The sequence below is a fragment of the Melospiza georgiana genome, chromosome 23 (genome assembly GCF_028018845.1).
Source record: "Melospiza georgiana isolate bMelGeo1 chromosome 23, bMelGeo1.pri, whole genome shotgun sequence".
NCBI classification, from domain to species: Eukaryota; Metazoa; Chordata; class Aves; order Passeriformes; family Passerellidae; genus Melospiza; species Melospiza georgiana.
Genome location: NC_080452.1, coordinates 8,964,155 through 8,981,969, shown reverse-complemented (window position 1 = coordinate 8,981,969; position 17,815 = coordinate 8,964,155). Strand labels below are relative to the sequence as shown.

The 17,815-nt window shown below is 50.4% G+C and overlaps 1 protein-coding gene across 4 annotated transcripts in view; it reads right to left on the bottom strand.

Annotated features, from left to right (window-relative positions):
* Positions 1–17,815, bottom strand: part of ANKS1A (ankyrin repeat and sterile alpha motif domain containing 1A) — a 73,988-nt gene that overhangs the window by 42,886 nt on the left and 13,287 nt on the right. For 3 of the 4 annotated variants that reach the window (XM_058039806.1, XM_058039807.1, XM_058039808.1), the window contains exons 2-10: positions 15,001–15,081; positions 14,048–14,204; positions 12,209–12,271; positions 8,033–8,329; positions 6,968–7,043; positions 6,584–6,685; positions 5,270–5,365; positions 4,990–5,186; positions 3,437–3,529 (exon numbers count right to left, since the gene is read on the bottom strand). In XM_058039806.1, coding sequence (XP_057895789.1) covers positions 3,437–3,529; positions 4,990–5,186; positions 5,270–5,365; positions 6,584–6,685; positions 6,968–7,043; positions 8,033–8,329; positions 12,209–12,271; positions 14,048–14,204; positions 15,001–15,081 — 1,162 coding nt within the window. The remainder of the gene's footprint in view (positions 1–3,436; positions 3,530–4,989; positions 5,187–5,269; positions 5,366–6,583; positions 6,686–6,967; positions 7,044–8,032; positions 8,330–12,208; positions 12,272–14,047; positions 14,205–15,000; positions 15,082–17,815) is intronic. The other variant, XM_058039809.1, reaches the window with a different exon arrangement.

The window sequence follows — 17,815 nt, the reverse complement described above, 5'->3', positions numbered from 1 at the left end:
AAAGCCTCTACTGAGAGCTGGTTTGTAACCCTGGCAGACTCTCCCTGAGCTGTTGTGGAAAGCCACCAGCCATGTGCAGGGCTGAGGTTTTGGTGCAGGATCCAGACAAGTCGTGCTGCACTCGCACGTGTTGGTCTGCACCGATGCCAAGGATGCACTGGATACCCTCGTGTGCCATCCCAGTGCTGAAGGGGCTAAACTGGCCACAGGGCACCCTGCCAGCACAGTCAGCTGCCTTTCAGCACCATCTCCTGGCCAGACCCTGGCAGATTGATGCAACCCTGTCCCAGGAGCTCAACATGACCAGGAATGCACCCTAAGAGGCTCTAAGAGAGCTGGAGAGGGGCATGGAGAGAGAGAAAATTGTGAATGCCCTGGAAGTGTTCAAGGCCAGGCTGGATGGGGCTTGGAGCAACCTGGTTGAGTGGAAGGTGTCCCAGCCCATGACAAGGGCTTGGGACTGGATGATCTGTAAGGTCCCTTCCAGCCCAAACCACTCTGTGTCAAACCACGTGTGACTGTCCCCAACCACAGTGGGACAAACCCAAGGCAGAAAGCAAATAATCCCTACCTGCTGCCAGGACAGGGAACAGCAGGTCTGAACAAAATGTGCCCCCAGTGAGGGCTCCTACTGCTCAGACCCCTGGACCTGCCACTGCCTCACCAGCAGAGCACAGCTCCTGCTTCTCCCCAAAATGAGAGCACCAGAGCTGCTCCAAGGGCAAACTGGTGCCTACCTGACTGCAACTCAGCCAGGAGCTCTGGAAGCTTAAAGGAGTCTTGGAGAGACACCCAAGAGTCAGCAGCACAGAGGATTCTGACATCCATGTGCTGTTCTGCACAAACCAACCTGGCTTTTAATGTGACTTTCCCAATGGGAGGAAATGGGCCATGTCTGGCATGGGAAATATTTATTTATTCTACTTGCTTTGAGCAAGAGCTGCCAGGCAGACCTGCTCCTTTCCAGGTGAAGGAGCTCATAATGAGCAAATTAGGGAAGAATTCTGACCAGATGGTGGCACAAAACCGTCAGACCAGAACAGCAGGTGAGAGGTTCTTGACAGTGATCTTGTAAAAATCCTGCCCAGCAGCAGCCTGTTAGCACAGCAGCAGCCTGGACCTTCAGCCAGGCCCTGTGCTCTCCTGACATTCCTGTGGATGATGATTCCTGTGCTGCCCTCTTTAAATGCAGCAAAGGCAGAAGCTCTCCAGCAGCACAGAGTTCCCAGCTTCTACTCTGAACTCTCACAGGCCTGGCGACACTTGACTTTCTCCACCTCTCATCCTTCCAAGCTCTAAACAGTGTTCTAGGTTCAAATTCACTCAAAACAAAGACCATTGCTGGAGAGCCCTGCTTGCTCTGTGGGCTTTGTGACCAGGAGCAGCACCTCCAAGTAAAGCTTTCTTCCAATACAGCTTTTAGTTCTTCAGCCATGTTGTCTGCATGTAAAAATGTTCATTGCTAGCAAAGCCCAAAAACAAGATGCTGTGAATAATGAGGATGCTCTTTAAGGTATACTTAATCCACAGCAGAGGAGTTTGAAAGAACTTTTTAAAGGGTAACTCATCTCTTCCTCCCCAGAGCTGCAGACCAAGCTCGTGGAGCCAACGCGGCGCCTCGTCCTTGATCTGCACTTCCCTTCTGGAGACAAGCAGTAAACAACTGGAACTGAAGTTTAATTTGACAGTGCAGACTCTTACTCAGCTCCAAACCCAGAAGGTTTCTGCAGATAGTGAAAGGCACCACTCAAGCACCTCCAAACAATCAGCTCCTTTGCCTGTTTGTACCAACGCTTTTCCGTGATGAAAGTGAAGTTTCTTGTTTATGCTCATCTGCTTTGAGTGATAGCCCCAGCTTGGCAAGGAATAAAAAGACTACTTTGGAAAACTGGAGTTTGGCCCAACCCCAGAATACTCAATGACTAAATGTCCTGGCTCCAATGGGAGAGCAGGGCTAGAAGGTGGCAGATTGGGATGCTGCAGTAGAATGTTTACAGCGTTCCTGGAGCAAGTGCACACCTGCCTGGTCCAGGGAGAGGTGAGAAAAGATGGGCAACAGTCAGAAAGCAGAGCAGGCCAGGAGGAACAAGCAAAGTAAAAGGATCAGCCCCAAATTCCTCATCAGTATGTCCAAAAGGTCATTTCCAGGCAGCCACATGCTGCCTGTAAGTTTTGTCACTGAAGTTGGTCACAAATCAAGGTCTCTCCAGCAAGTCACTCTGCCCTTTGCCAGCAAGATTCCCTTTAATGGATTGTGCTTCCAAAGCCATTAAAGGCTGGACAACACAGCAGGTGTTTGGTAATTAAACATGGCCAGAAAGCTCAGCAGGAATGGTCAGGGCACGTTTCCCTCCCCGTGTTTATTGTCATAAACAAGTTCTGCTTCCCAATTACTCCACGACCTGCTGCCCAGCTCTCCTCTGCCAGAGCCAGGCACAGGACTGGTTACCACCCCCTCCATTTGATCAGTCCACAATGTCACATCCCAGTTTCCCTGCTCACACACAGCTCAGAGTTTACTCCCTCTCTGCAGTCAGCTCCACTGCAGCAGGCCATGTTCACCCGTGTCTCATCTGGATTTGACACTCTCCAGAAAACAGAGCTCATTTATGCCTTGCAGAACTCCAGCAGATCAGCACACCCAAAGAAAGCACCTGCAGAACCAGAGCCTGCTCTGACAGCAGAGGTGGTACACGCTCCACGAGCTTCACACACAGCCCACTGCCTTTGGGAGAGCACAGAAATCCACAGGATTTGGATTTGCTTTGAAGGTTTTCCTGGGTGTCAGCAGAAGGTGCCAAGGCACACTTGTGGTTTCCCACAACCATGTCTCCTGGGGAGTCCTTACATCTGAGCTTCACAGCAGGTGAATAAGGTGAGCAACAGGAAATCCCAGCAGCAACAAAATGAAATGGGAGAGCTTGAGTTCCATCAGAAAGCAGCTCACACCACTGACCCCTGCAGAAGGCAGCTTTAACACGTGCTGGGCCACATCCTCAGCTGAATTCAAGCTCCTGATCCCTGCTCATGTCAGTGGGACCCACGAGCCCGAGCAGCTCCTCCACAGCTGGGAGCTCAGAGGAAGCAGCAACTCACAGCCCCTCTGTGCTTCAGTCCAACTGAAGATGCCTGTGGTGGGATCATTACTAGAGGGCAATGGTCCACATCACAACGTGGGTCAGAAAAATCTCTCCCCAAGGGAATTCTCAGCCAAGAATAGGAAAGTAAGGCTGAAGGTCAACTCTGAGGTGCCCTGGAAGAAGCGGACAAAGGAAGTTCCCATGGTAAGGGACAGCAGCAGTGCTGAGTGAGGGAATGCTTCAATCCACAGCCCAACGAGCACAGGAGGTAGCAGCACCCTTGGCTCCTCCCAAACTATTCAAACTGATGTTTAAACCGCTCTCCCATGAAACACCCCAGAGCAAGCCCCATGTACCTCACAGGGAGCACTGTGGCTTGTCTTCTTCTCCACATTCTGCTCCTCCTCTTCATCAGGCGGGGGCTTGGCTGGCGGGGGAGGGCGTTCTCTCTGCAGGTGAGACAGACACTGTCAGCTCATCCCTTCTGCCCCCCAGCTCATCCCTTCTGCCCCCCAGCTCTATGGCCACACTGCTGTGGGTGCAGCAAAGATCTCTTCAAATCAATCTTGGTGGAGAAGTTCAGCCCTAACAGCCCAGAGCTGGGCAATGGCTGCTGCCTTCTCTCCTCCTCTTCCTCAGGACACTGATCCTGTCCCACTGGTCTCACTTAAACCCACACCTGCATCTCCACAGCATTACACATGGCAGTGAGCAATGAACTAATCAGAAGAAAGGGCTTGTGGCTTAGTGAAACTGATGCCAGGGCGCCTTTTATAGTGGAAAACTCTAGGGATCAAGAAACTAAGCTGCACTGCTCTCCTCTGATATCCCGGGATTGCAACTGGGCAGCTGGAGCTGCTCCCGGGGCCACCTCCTGCCCAGCCACAGCTCCATCTAATGGCCAAGGGAGCAGCAGAGCTGCACTGCTCACACTCAGCCAGCTACTGGAGCATGTCCCTCTTCCTGCTCTCTTCACTGCAGTCCAGCTCTCCTCTTTCTTTACTTGTGCTAGAACTGAGCTCATTTCACACCAGACACCATCAGCACAGGACAATGACAAGATCTGATCAGTAACAGGACAGCCTGGTACTGCACACCTGAGAGATCTGCCCAAAATGTCCCCCATCCAAAGCTTATGTCTCATTTCTATTCTGTTGCTCAGCACCAGCCAAAGGCTGCTCTCTGCACAGAGGGGAAACCATGGTTACTGTGCCCCCAGCAGTTTAATTGTTCACTGCTGCTCTCCCTTTTGTCTAAAAACACCTCCACAGAGCAGGCTTTGGAAAACCAACCAGAACACAGAGCCTGAAGCTGACCCAGCACTGCAGGGCTCGTGTCCCATCTGCCCCACAGCAGCCTGCCTGCTGATTGCTACCAGGACAGCAGATGCAGCTGACAGAAGGTGAGGAAGACTTCTCTGGGGACAGTCCCAGGAGCTCTGTGCTGCTTTGTAAAGCCTGGAGTACCCTCTACAGAGCTCTGCAAGTAATACACAAAAAAAAACCCCTTCCACTGCCAACTAGTTTCCAAGAGGTTATTACAGATAATTTCCTGAGAGCCTTAGCTGTGGTAAAGCAGTAAGCCATAAGAAGATGCTCCACACAAGCCTCCAGAACTTTTTTCAGGACAAGGTGTCAGCCCTTCTGCAAAATGCAATCTACTGACATACCAAGTTTCACTGGCAACAGCACATTGCCAGAAAACAGAAGGATGCAACACAAAGTGAAATGAAGAAGTGGCTGCTTTTCTGCTTTTAGGCAATCCCTGAGAGCAGGGTAGGGAAGGGGAGACACCAGCCTGCTCTCATCAATGTCAGGGAAGGATTTAAACATTTCCTCAAGCTTGGGCAGCCTGCTGCAGAACAGGTCAGCCCCCTGTGCCTCTGAGGCAAGCACCTACAGCTACATACAGGCCTGACTGCAGCTGCCTTGAGGCCGCTGGGCTCAGCCTCCTTGCTCCCAGACTCGCGGTCGGACGATCTCCCGCTGGCCAGGCTGTCCAGGGAGTGGCAGGACGTGGCGTTGTACAGAGCCTCATAGGGGCTCTCCTCCTCGGGGTTCACATCAAAATCCATGATCAGCTCTGTCACAGCTTTGTCCACGTCACCTGCAGGGGGAAGAGAGAGATGGCACTGTCCCTGGATGTCCTGGCCCGGTGCTGGCAGGGAGGGGAATGCTGGTGATGCCCACCCTGAGATGTCCGGCCCGGGGGATCGGTGGCTGCAGCGAGCGGGGCTGGAGCAGATTTCTCCACTGCTTTGGCACTTTTCTTCCCAACGGTGTAATCTGCAAGGGGGTTGGGGGGACAGGGTCAGCTCACGTCCATCTGGCTTTCTGTCCCCTTCAGCACATGGCGCTTCCTCCCTCGTGGGTGGAAGGCCAACTGTCAGCTTATTAAGTGTCCAAAAAAAAAAATAACATTATTAAAACTTGCAGCTCAGATCCCAAAATAGAAGCAGGCAGCCTCTTTAATCAAAGGCACAAGGGGAGGGATGGCACTTTGAACTTTCAGAGTCTTTAATCAGAAAGCTGCAAAGCTGCTGCACGGACACAGAGTCACGGAGCAAATTTGTGTTGTAGACACAAACTCCATCACTGAACAGAGTCATTACAAGAGAAACCAATTCCAGCTGCAGCCCCCAACCACAGACAAAGCCTGAAACATTCAGCTGATGTAACATCCAACAGCAGCTCCCTCCTGGGGAAAACTAACAGCCTTTATCTGCAACACCTTCAGTTTTAAAGCCCATCTTTGTCTTCAGTTTCAGAATAAAGCTCAAACATTCCAGCCTCACAGGCACAGCTTAGTTAAAAGTCTGAGAAGTCTTTGAACCTGCAAAGCTCCCAAACGCTCAGCATGAATAACACAGCCCAGCTCCAAATGCTTCTGATCCTCCCCACAGCTGAGAGGAAATGCAGACAGCGTAATTACAAGGTATGAATTTAGCCAAGATGTCACATTTCATTCCCGAATTTGGACAGACACAATGGACCAAGCTCCTTTATAAAACACAAGTAATCAAGGCCTTTTCTGTAAATCTCATCTGCAAATTCCATGCCCAAGCCTGACGACGAGGCGAGGAGCAGGATGTGAGATCTGTGGACAGTGATTTGCCTACACAGACACGTCAAGGGGAGTTACACCAGAACCATTTCTAAAGCTGTTACTTTGCATTCTGCAAGCAGATTTAGGCTATCCTTAATTTTAATTAACTTCTAAAGTGAGCTAAACAAAGCTCAATTAAGCCCATTTAAACTGTAAAAGTCACGCCACACTCTCTCAGCAAAGAGCTAATCCTCCTAAATCCCCCCCAAGTCCTCCTCCAAACATTTGGTCTGGGGAAGCTCACCCCAGCGTTTCAGCACTGGTTCTTCCAGCACAGCCTGAAACTGCTTTGATTTCAGCACTCTCCAGGTCTAGAAAAGCATATCCTGTACCTGCCTTGGCAGAATCAGCACCCCAAGCTTTCCCCTCCTCCCCAGAGGCAGAGCTGCATTACCCACCTTCAATGAGAGCTGCTATGTGCTGGCTTTTCTGGGAAGGAAGCTCCCTCACAATGTCCAGAGCAGTCAGGCCTCTGTTATCCTTTATGTTCACATCAATACCTGTGGCCACAGGGGTACAGAGGGCAAAAGCAAGAATATTGTCTAACTATGTGCAGGTTTGTGTATTTCATCAAGTCACATTTGTGATCAGCACTGGGGGGAGCTAAAAGGCACTCTAGAGACAAATCTAAAGCCAAACTCCAAGAGCCAACCTCTCCTACATCCTGCTCCAAGGAGCTGTGACAGCTGGATGGAGAAACCTGCTGCATAGAAAGGGATTTCCTCAAGCTCTGGGCGAAGGGATCACCACATTAGTGCTTCAAAGGGGGAACATTCTCTCACCTGCAGCCAGCAATATTTGTACCACATCTGTCTTGCCAAACAAAGCAGCTTCGTGCAAAGCACTGCCTTTCTCAGTCTGCAAATTAAATGGAAACATAGCATGAAGCCAGACAGCAGGGAATGGTGAGGGAGGCATGGCTTAGAGGGTTACAGAAGCAATAAATACACGGCCTTGTACACGAGCTGTGGGCAGCACTACCTATGGCTGAGGACAGACTGTCAACGTTATTACAATGCCGAGGATGTGGGATGGAAAAATGGGGATGGTTCCATCAGAGAGACCAAGAAAGGGCCTCCTACAGCTCAGCAAGAGGTCGTGTCCTGACAAGGAAAAACAAGACCCACACACAAGCCATTGCTGTGAAAACAGCACGTTCACAAGTGGCTTGATAGGAAGAGACACGTTTGCCTATCAAGAGCTCACAGCACTGCAGGGCAGAACAGCTTTGGCCATGGGGTGTTTGTGTCCCTCACTGTGTCTGGGGCTCTGCACAGGCGTGAGGCATGCACAGCACCCCAGCCCCTCCGGGCAGCCTCCCCCAGCAGCCCAAAGCTGCACAGACAGCCCAGCACAACACAAAGCTCTCCTCAGCTTCTGCAACGAGGGTTGGTGGAGTTCTCCAATGCCCAGCAACCAGCCCGGCCCCACTCAGACACACCAGATTGTCACAGACATGTTTTATGAAAAATCCTTTCCTTAGGATTTTTTCTCCTGAGAAGCTGGGAGGCCTCAGGAACAAAATGCAAACAATGGTTATCTGCTGCTGTGGAATGCAACAGGTGCATCTGTGATTGGTCTCATGTGGTTGTTTCTAATTAATGGCCAACCACAGTCAGCTGTTTGGACTGTCTCAGCCAGTCACAAGATCTTGTTATCATTCTTGTTCTATTCTTAGCCAGCCTTCTGATGAAATTATTTCTTCTATTCTTTTAGTATAGTTTTAATATCATATATATCATAAAATAATAAACATGGAGTCAACATTCTCGTGTCTTCCCTCATCCTGAGACCCCTGCAAATCTCTTCCCTCATCCTGAGACCCCTGAGACCACCACAGCAGGTACCTGGTAGTTGCTGTCCATGCCAGCATCCAGGAGCACGTGCACCACTGCCTTGTGCCCGTTCCTGGCTGCCAGGTGCAGGGGAGTGTGTTTCTTGGTGTTGCAGCTCAGCAGGTTGGGGTGGGCGTTCAGGAGCATCTTGACCACTTCCAGCCTCCCGTAGAGCGCCGCCAGGTCCAGGGGGGTCTCGAATTTGTTGTTGCGCATGGTGGGGTCGGTGAGCTCCTCCAGCAGCACCTTCACCACCTCGGTGTGGCCGTGCTGGGCCGCGCAGTGCAGCGCCGTCTCGTTGTCGTTGTTCTGCAGGGCACAAGGGGCAGCACGTCAGCGCTGGGGCAGCGCCCTGCTCCAATGTTTAAATCCAAAACTGAGACAAAAAAAAAAAGCAGTGGGGAAGCAGAGAGCCCAGTCTGAAGCAGCCTGAGCAATGTGTCACCATCTCCCTGGGGGTTTAGTGTCCCCTCACAAGCTCATTGCCACAGCCTCAGGGATGTCCAGAACAAGGCACTTCAGCTGTGGGAAAGAGGGGCTAGAGATGGACCAGCCTGCTTTCCAAGCACCAGGGGCAGGATCCTAAAGTTTAAGGGATGTTCAGCTGTGTCCAGGTTCCCATTAATGCTGCTGGCACCTGGGAAAGGCAGTCTGGTGTCTTGGCAGCATCCCACACTTCAGGGTGCCACAAAAATAAAAGGCAGGCAACCTGTTGTGTGAATTCTATTTGCTGGAACTTCATTATCATCATAATTTTAGATTTAAAATTCAATTGTTTCAAATCCCACTTATCCTGGTTATAAAGTCATTCCACCTCTGCAATTCTGGCTGTTTAGAGACAGGGTGCACCCAGCCCCATGCAGTTTGTGAACCAGAGAACCATGCAAAACCAGCCAGGCTCAGGTCAGCTGAGGGAAGCAATGTCTCAGGGACAAGGGAGCACCCCCAGATGGAAGCCAGACCCAAACCAGAGCGTGCAGCAGCAGCCAGGCCAAGAACCAGCAATGCAAAGCCCAAAAATGAGCAGTCCAACACCCCACATGTGTAGGTGCAAAATAGGAACAAGGCCAGATCTAACAGAACCTTTTCTCAAATTAAGTTCCTCTCAAGTTTCTTTGTGTCATCCACAAAGGGATTCTGGTTTAAGCCCTTTAGAAACAACCATCTGACAATATAACCCCAAAAAAAGTTTAATACAAACACTTACACACTTCAACTGAAAGACTCGTGGTTGAGTTTGTCATTTTAACAATTTCCAATAAAATAAACAGAATGTTCTTGTCCTGCTGGAGGCAGCAGCACCACTGCAGAAGGGAATTTGATCCCTGCCTGCTGTGAGAGCACACACAGGCCTCGGGACACTGCTCAGGATTTTGCACCATGTCACAAACTCGTGAGGCTGCACGAGCACTCGGATCCTGCTGAGGTGCTCAGTCACCCTGTCTGTGTCTGGCTTTTGCATCACTTCTCAGCACAGGCAAAGCAAAGGAGCAGGAGCTGGGAGAGGCTCTGGCAGCTGCAGTTTGCAGGGCAGGGAAGGGAAGGAGCAGAATCAGGCACGTGTAGGGGAGGGGGCACAGGGGGCACAGCATCACTGCCAGCACAGAAGGGCCAAGGCAAACAGGCTCCATCCTGGGGGAAGGCACAGACACGTGGACAGGGGTACTGCAGGATGCAGGAATCTGCACAAAAAATATACACAGGGAGTGAGAGGGGACAGAGTAGAGAACATTAAAGCTCACACCTGCCCGTCAGGTCACACTGCTGCCCTCGGGCATTTACAGGGCTGGCAAATCCCATTATTCCCCTTTGATGGGGTGGGAGTGCAGGGATCAGGGAGCCCAGGACAGCTGGGCCAGGCTCCCAGCCTGCCCTGTGGCACGAGGGATCCTCTCTGCCAGGCTTTGTGGAAAGACCCCAGCCCCTCTGAGCAGTGAGTCCCTGCCCCTGAGCTGTGGGGGCACACGCTGCTTGTGCCAGCCCTGGCTGCTGGGCATTTCCCTGGCTGGGACTGCCCCCCTCTCCTTTCTCCCCAGCCCCAGGGGGCTTTAAAGCATGCAGCAGTTCCAAGCATCTGCCTGAGGGCTCAGAAATGGGAACACAACATCGTTTAAAAACATAATTGTTGGAGACTTCCCTCATCTTCCCTGCAATTCAGTCCAATTTTCCCTAAGCAGATTGGGGCTCCAGTGCTTGAGAAAAAAAATCCCCAGACTTTCCTCCAGAGATCACCAGGCAAATAAACTCCCTTGAATCATCACAGCAAGTCTCTCTCAATTCCAGATTGTGCAGTGGAAACTCCCACTATTGCCTGAGTCTTTATTGCCTCCATTTTGGGAGAGTTTTGAGCAGCCAAAAATACTCCAGTTCTTCCAGGCAAGGGAGTTTGCTCCCTTCCTGCCTCACCTCTCCAGGCACAAACCAGAGCAGTGAGCAGGAGTGCTCAGACCTACAGATGTATCAGAGATGGAAAAGGAAAATTCCATTCCAGCTGCCAGAAGGCACGTGGCTTCAAATTTCAGAACTACTTGGAAAAATAAAGCACTCAGGAGGGCTGAGGGGCTGCATTCCTGCAGGAATCCTTGCACCCCCCAGCTCTCAGCTGCAAGAGAGGAGCTGGGAGCAATGCCTGCCTGCAGAGCACAAACAGGGCACGAGCAGGGATGGCTCTGCTTTCTTATGGGCTCCAGCACAGGTTCCAAGCCCTGCTGATGTGATGGCACTCACCACACACAGCCCTGCTGCTCCTCATCCCGTGCTCCAGTGGAGAATCCACAGCCCCTTCAAGTGCTCTGCCTGCTCTGCACCCCCTGCTCCCAACACACAGCTCTGACTGAGCACAGGGAGACTTGGTTTGAAAAAGGGAAAGTTTTCTGACCTGCAAAGATCTGAAGGGTTAAATAAACTGCCAATACTGAATATTCCCTCTTTACATTCCTTCTTCACTCAACATCTCAACACTGGAGTGTGTAAGATTTTACTTGGTTATTGACAATGTTTTAGGAAGCTCCTTTCAGGCAACTGAACTCCTCTACCATGATGTTTCCACAGAATACAGAAAGGCAGAAAATTCCTATCTGGATTTTTGCAAAAATCCCCGATTTGGATGAGCTTTACAAGAACACATTTGTGCTCAGAGGATGGGCACCAGTGACCCTGAAACAAGGCTCTGAAAACCACACCTAACTCCCAGCAAGCACAGGAGCTCTGCCTGTGTGTTTCTAAGCTCCTGCAGACCAAGCAGAGGGAAACTCTGACAGACAGAATTCTGCCATGGATGGCTGGATCCAAACTAAGTGGCTGGAAGCAGCTGTGGCATGGTGGCTTATGGCTGAGGTGTCTCAGGACAGAGTAACAGATTGTCTGCCCCCCCTGGCTTGTAGAATCACTAGAAATAAAACTGAAAAATGGTGTCTGAGAAACCACCACCAGGAATTTGATCTTCAACATCCCAATACTGGATAGGAAGCTTCTTCAACAGCTCAGTCTCAGCTCATTGCACAAGCTGATGTTGTGTCTTTTGTAGCTCAAAACTGAAAAGAAGAGAGGAGCAAAACAGGCCAGAAAACAGGAACAGGAGACCAGGGCTGGAGGGTCAAACAACACCACAGACTGAACATAAAAGAGAGACTGATGTAATAAGCAGGACATGGAGGACTTGGGAAGGGAGGCAGGAACATCACTGCCCTCCCTTCTCCCCACCACCACCACCACCACAGGAATTAAATGTCCATTCAAACAACACAGAGCATTATGCATTTGGTAGGAGAAAAGGCATCAAAATTCACTCCAAACAGCCCACAGAGAAAATGCAACCATGGTTAAGCAGGGGGAAAAAATTCCTTCTCTTTGCATTTATCAGCAACACCAGCACATGAAACAAAACCTAGAACATTAAGTTGAGGTAACATTACCTTTGGGAAGTCATCCAGCCCAATCAAGCAAACTGACCATCACTGCGAGTCCTACAAGGCTAAGCAAGGAAGGAGCCCCCAGGAAAGTAAGGAAAAGCTTTCCTTTAATTATGTTTCTATAACTGCTTTGAAGAGAGAAACCCACAGTAAATCAATGGTCCCAATTTCCTTTTCCCCAAGCAGCTGCAAAGTGAACAGGTATTATTGCACCTGGAAGCACGCGAGTGCAGCCTGGAGTGATGATGCAGTGAAATGCTGACAGCAAAGTACACACCTTGGCATTGATATATGGGTCAAAGGGGCCGTACTTTTTGAGTTCTTTGATCTCAAGAGCATTCTACAAAAAGGAAGAGGAAAAAGAAAAAAAAATGTGATAATGAAATGGGTGAGATACAGCAACAAAGCAATGGGTGACTCCAAGGGGTGGAATGGCAGGACACAGCATCTTGTTCCAGTCAGAAGCCATTCCAGCTGGGACTGCTGTCACCTGGACCAGGCTCCAAGCACAGGCTCCTCACTGACTGCTCTCATTTAACAGGGTTCCTACCAAACAGACATTAATGAAACATTACCTGCAAGGATCACACTAAGCTCTGGACTTTTGCAAAGATCACCCCTCTGGCTGCCCTGCTCAGAGCAGAACATTTACACTGTGGGCTCTCACTCAGTTCTGTCAGATTGACTGGGGAACCTGCACTCTAGCCCATGTAATCAGACTGAGTGCCTGCAGCTGTGCCTGGAGACATGATTAACACAGCCCCAAACTGGAGAACTGTCACCAGAGACATCACAACACACATTCCTCCTTATTCCTGCTCACTGGAGGAATGACAGAGAGCTGCACTACAACCAGATTTTTCATTCCATGATGTTTTAGCAGCAGTTATCCCTGGGGCAGCCTGGTGCATCAATTTACCCATCCTGGGAAACTCCAGTGTGGCACTTGGGTCCCCACAAAGGAGGACTGGGACTCCTAAACCTGCCTCTGAAAGGAGTTTGCTCCCCAGCTTCTGAAAAACTACCATGGAGCAAATCAACAGAAGGGATTCCAGAGCTGCTCACCCTGACTGTGAGCTGAACTCAGGCCAGGGGTGTCTGACCCACCTGGGAACTACCTCTGGAATGAACATCCAGGTTTAGCCTGCTGGCACCAAGGCAGGCAAACCTATTTTGGTTTATTCCTTTCCTCCTGAAAGAACACCTGAGTGGTTTAGGAGCTGATTCCCAGGGTCAGCAGATGTTCCTGCCTTAGGGACAGGACAAGCACAGCCCACTGCAGCTTTAGCCACTGGTCTGGGCCTGTCACTCTGTGCTAGGGAGGGGCAGCTCAGTGACAGCACTCAGCTGGCTCATCCATGAAACCAGTTCCTGTAAACAAAACTCTGCAACAACAGGAATATCTGGGCCTTCCAGCAGTAGCATTTCAGAAGTTCCCTGGGATTTAAGATACCTCTGATGTCCATGGGCAGTTCCACAGGAGCCAGCCCTCAGCAGTGGACACAGCTGTCATGGACCCCTCACTCCCTCTGCACCCCAGGCCAAAACTGTCAGCTTGACAAAAGGAACAAATCCAAGAGGCTTTTTTTTTTCTTGCCTGATTGCAAAAATAATTCTTTAAGATTAGGCGAGGGATTTGTCTGGGGGCAAGTAGTGTTAAAATTATCTTAGAACTTACAAATTAGTGAACTGGAGCAAGTGCCAGAGACAAGCCAGGAGAGCAGCTAAGAGAGCACGGCCAAAGAGACTGAACAAAGCTGCTTGGATTAGTTCCCAAAGGAGGGAGCCAATGGATCCTCTGCAGAACTAGAAACCTGCTCAGCTATCCAGCAGCTGAAAGGAAAACTGTGGGTTAGTTTTAGAAGCCCAGAAGCAGGAGATCACTTCCTAAGTGTTGAGCAGTTCTCACAATTATGCGTCTATGAAACTTAAATATCTTTTCATCCTACCACTAACTCAGACTGAATGTATTGATTTAGTGCCCCTCCTATCCCACCAGCAAGTAGGACCTTACAACCACTGCTACTGGTTTGGGAAGGGTCAGGAGTCAGCTGCAGGAGTCTCTCTCCATGCCAGGGAAGTGATTCAACGATACATTAGAGAAAATCAGGCAGACCTGCTCATTCACTTTGGTGTGTGAAGGGCCCTGGTGGATGAGGAGCTTCACAATGTCAGCATCTCCCTTCCAGGCTGCCAGGTGCAGGGGGTAACAGCCCTTACAGTCTGCCACGTTGGTGAGAGCGTCGTTCCTCAGCAGAACCTCCACAACATCCCTGCAAGAGACAGGAGCTGCAGTGAGACATTCAGTCCTTGTTTCACAGCCCCCCTTCTGCAGCAAGGACTGAACACAAAGTTAATCTGAGCAGGAGTGTTTCAGAGAGCCTCTTGACATGTGATTTTTAAGTGTTCCTATTAAATGCTGCCAAAAGAAATGAAAAAAAAGGAAATAAATAATGCTGAGATGAGCTCAGGGAGGATTCACATTAACTCCATACTAATGGAGCTGAACAGGGGCTGAAGTCAGCCACAAGCCTCTGCTGAACACAGCACAACGAGGGTGAACAGCGATTTTAACTCTATTTGATTTCTCAATATCTCAGGCAGCAACGAGAAACACGAGATCTACACACTAAAATTACCTAAAAATGTGATAAGCACACGAGGAAACTGTAAAGTGGTGCAGGCCCAGATTCCTGGACACCAGGAAGACTGCAGGGACTGTCACCAGGGGAGCCCCTTTCACACTGTGTTACAGCTCATCCAAATTGCTTAGAAACAAAAGGGCTTGAAAACCTCAGCGTTTGGAGATGTAACATCAGCCAGCAGCCAAAGCTCTGACATTCTCCACTTCCCCTGAAGATGGAGTAGTGCTGCACCAGAGCCTCAGCTGGTGAATGAACCACACAAGGGAAGCACAAAGCATCCACCCCTGGCACCCCAGGCTTGGGACAGAACTCACTTATGGCCAGGAAAGCACAAAGCATCCACCCCTGGCACCCCAGGAATCACTTGTGGCCAGGAAAGGACAAATCCACCCCCTGTGACCCCAGTTTTGGGAACAGGACTCACTTGTGGCCGTTCAGAGCAGCGTGGTGCAGCGGGGTGTACCCAGTGCTGTCAACACAGTTCACATTTGGCCCCCTCCAGATGCTGCAAGACAAAAAACAGACAGGGAACACTTAGGCAAACACCAAACAGGGGCAGGGCAAGGGCAGGGCTGGCACAGCTCTCACACCAAGGTGGGTGACAGCTGTGGTCAGGGGCAGCACACAGAGCAGAGGGGTCAGCACATGGAATCACTGCTCAGCTTCACCTCAGTGCTGCTCTCCAGTCAGAGTTCCACTGCTCACATCCCTCAGCCATGCACAGCCTTGCCAAAAAGCATCTTCAGAGGGAGTGTGTCTATTAGACTGAACCACAAGAGACAGCAAACCATCGGCCCACTGCTAATTCCCACCCCACAGAAGAATTCTGGTGGCTCTGGGAAACTGTCCTTCTCCACAGCAAGAGTCACAAGGGGTGGGTGTAAGTCAAAGGCTGTGGGATGCAGAGTCTGCTCTTGGTCACCACCGTGATTCCACACTGACTTCTCACTGTCCCAAAATCACTTCCATCTGTCAGCTGTTGGCAGTCTGCACCAAAGAGTAGGTGGTCTCTTCTGAGAGCATTAACTCCCCTCCCCTGCTCCTAAGTCAAGCAGCACAGATTTGAGTATTAACCCTGGCAAGGATTACTGCTCCCCAGCCCCTGCAGGGTGTCCTGCTCACATCAGCACAGAACGGCACAAGTGAGAGGCCAGTGCTGCTCCTGAGCCTGCTGTGGAAGGAGTGTGGTGACTGCTGTCCCTCACCAGGCCACCACCCTCCCCCAGAAATGGGCATGAAACTCAAACCAGCACATTCTTACAAGCAAACTGGAACTGTTCAGCTCTCCATCATCCTGTTTTACACACCATCCTTTCAGGAATTACACAGAGCTTATTACAAGCCCTGAAAATCCTACTTATGCTAACGTGGTGCATTTTCCTGCTTTGTTTTCTTTGGGGGGAAAACCTCACAGCACCCTGTGATCCCCAGCTGAAATGGTTTAAACTCAGCCAGCTGTGGCTCTGTTTGAAGCTGGCCTTCTCTGAGGAATCCATTTCCTCCCCAGTATGAAATCACAACGATTCCCATGGCCCAGAGACTTCCTAAAACAGGAGCCATCACTGGGGGGCTGCCAGCCAGGAGCACCTCAGAGCCACCAGCAGGAAAGGCACCAAACCAAGGGGAATCTCCTGCAAACCAAGGGAACTCCACAAGGGAAGGAAGCAGCAGGCTCACTCTGCAGCATGTTTCAGTGGGAAATGGAAAGTCTGTCCCTGTCCCTTCCAAGTGACTCCTGATCTGCAGAGCATTATAAAAGGCTTTGCAGTCTAGAGAAGAACCCGAGCTCTGCTAGAGGAGAGGCAGCTAAGGGGAAACTTTATCCAAGAGGACAGGCAAGTGAGCCACGAAATCCAATTTGCAAAGGATGAGAGGCTTATCCTGAGGCATCCTGCACACCACACACCATGTGTGCTCCAGGAGGATACACATGCAGATCCATACACACCTCCAGCACTGCCAATGCTGTTCACAGGAACAGTGGCTTAAACCACATGCAGAAGGCCAGTGAGACACCAAAACCCCCACTCAGGGAGTGTGGGAGTGCCCTGCCTGATCCAGCCTGCAGCCCTGGAGCATGAAGGGACTGAGCAGCACTCAGCTCTGGTTTGTTCCTGGCAGTGGGCTCCTGCAGTGTGGTTGCCCAAATAATTTATTGCTGGATTTAACATGGCAATTAATGGTTAGAACTAGTGCCAGAAAGCCTTGTGTGCAGTCTAGAGCAGTTCTAACTCTGCACCTGTGCTGCCTTTGCTTGGGCTGGAACCTGGGCAGTGCCAGCGTCCCGTGGTTTTACACATTAAACTGAGCTGTGCTTGGAAGCTGAGCTCAAACTGCTCGAGGGTGAGCACATGAAAAACCAGCAGCAATTAACACAAATGTTTCTTTCAGCTGAAGTTATGAAATGAGGAAAACCAGGGTCAGTGGTGCAGTGGGCAGGGCTGGGGACCAGAGCCTAGGGCATCTGTCCCCACTGGAGCGTGGTGTCCCCATGATAAAACATTTCCTTAGAAATCTCCAGGTCAGTGCTTCACAGCAAAATGCAAAGTTTGTTCAAGGAGCTCAGAGGGGGAGCAAAGCTGGAGCCCAGCAGTGAGCACTGGGTGCTGCAGAAACCAACTGCCAGGATCTAAAGATATTTAAAAAAAAACATCTGCTGTGTCCTCTCCTCCCCTTTGCCTTTTTATTCCTGCAAATAAAGAAAGCTTTTATCAAAGAAAGGTCAAATCACCCATAAGATCAGACTGGAAGGATCCAAGAGGAGAACTATTTATATTTAAATGTGGGGACTGCAGCAAAGGACATCACTCCCTTCCCTCCTCTTCCTCTTCAGCTGTGCCAGAAAGGCCACACAATTCTCCTGAGGTATGGAACGAGGGTGCTGAGAAAAGCAGAACACAAAGCCCAGAACTCTCAGTGCCTTTGGGCTGTTTCTGATTTCTAAACAGAAACCCCAATTGCAGCACAGGCAGGAGAATGCTCTAAATACAGGTCTGGAGCCAATTTGATCACTGCTGCTTTTTGATTGCTTTTCTCCCTCAACTCCCCCAAAATCCCTTCACATCAAAGAGGGGGGTTGCTTTTACCCTGTGGTCTCTGGGTATCACCCAGGTCTCACCTGCCCTTTGCTGCACCGAGGCAGCACCTGAAGATGCTCCTGATGACATCTGCTTAACACAGCTAAGACTGAACATTGAGGACATCAGGAAATCTCTGAAAACAGCAAAATCTGCTCCATT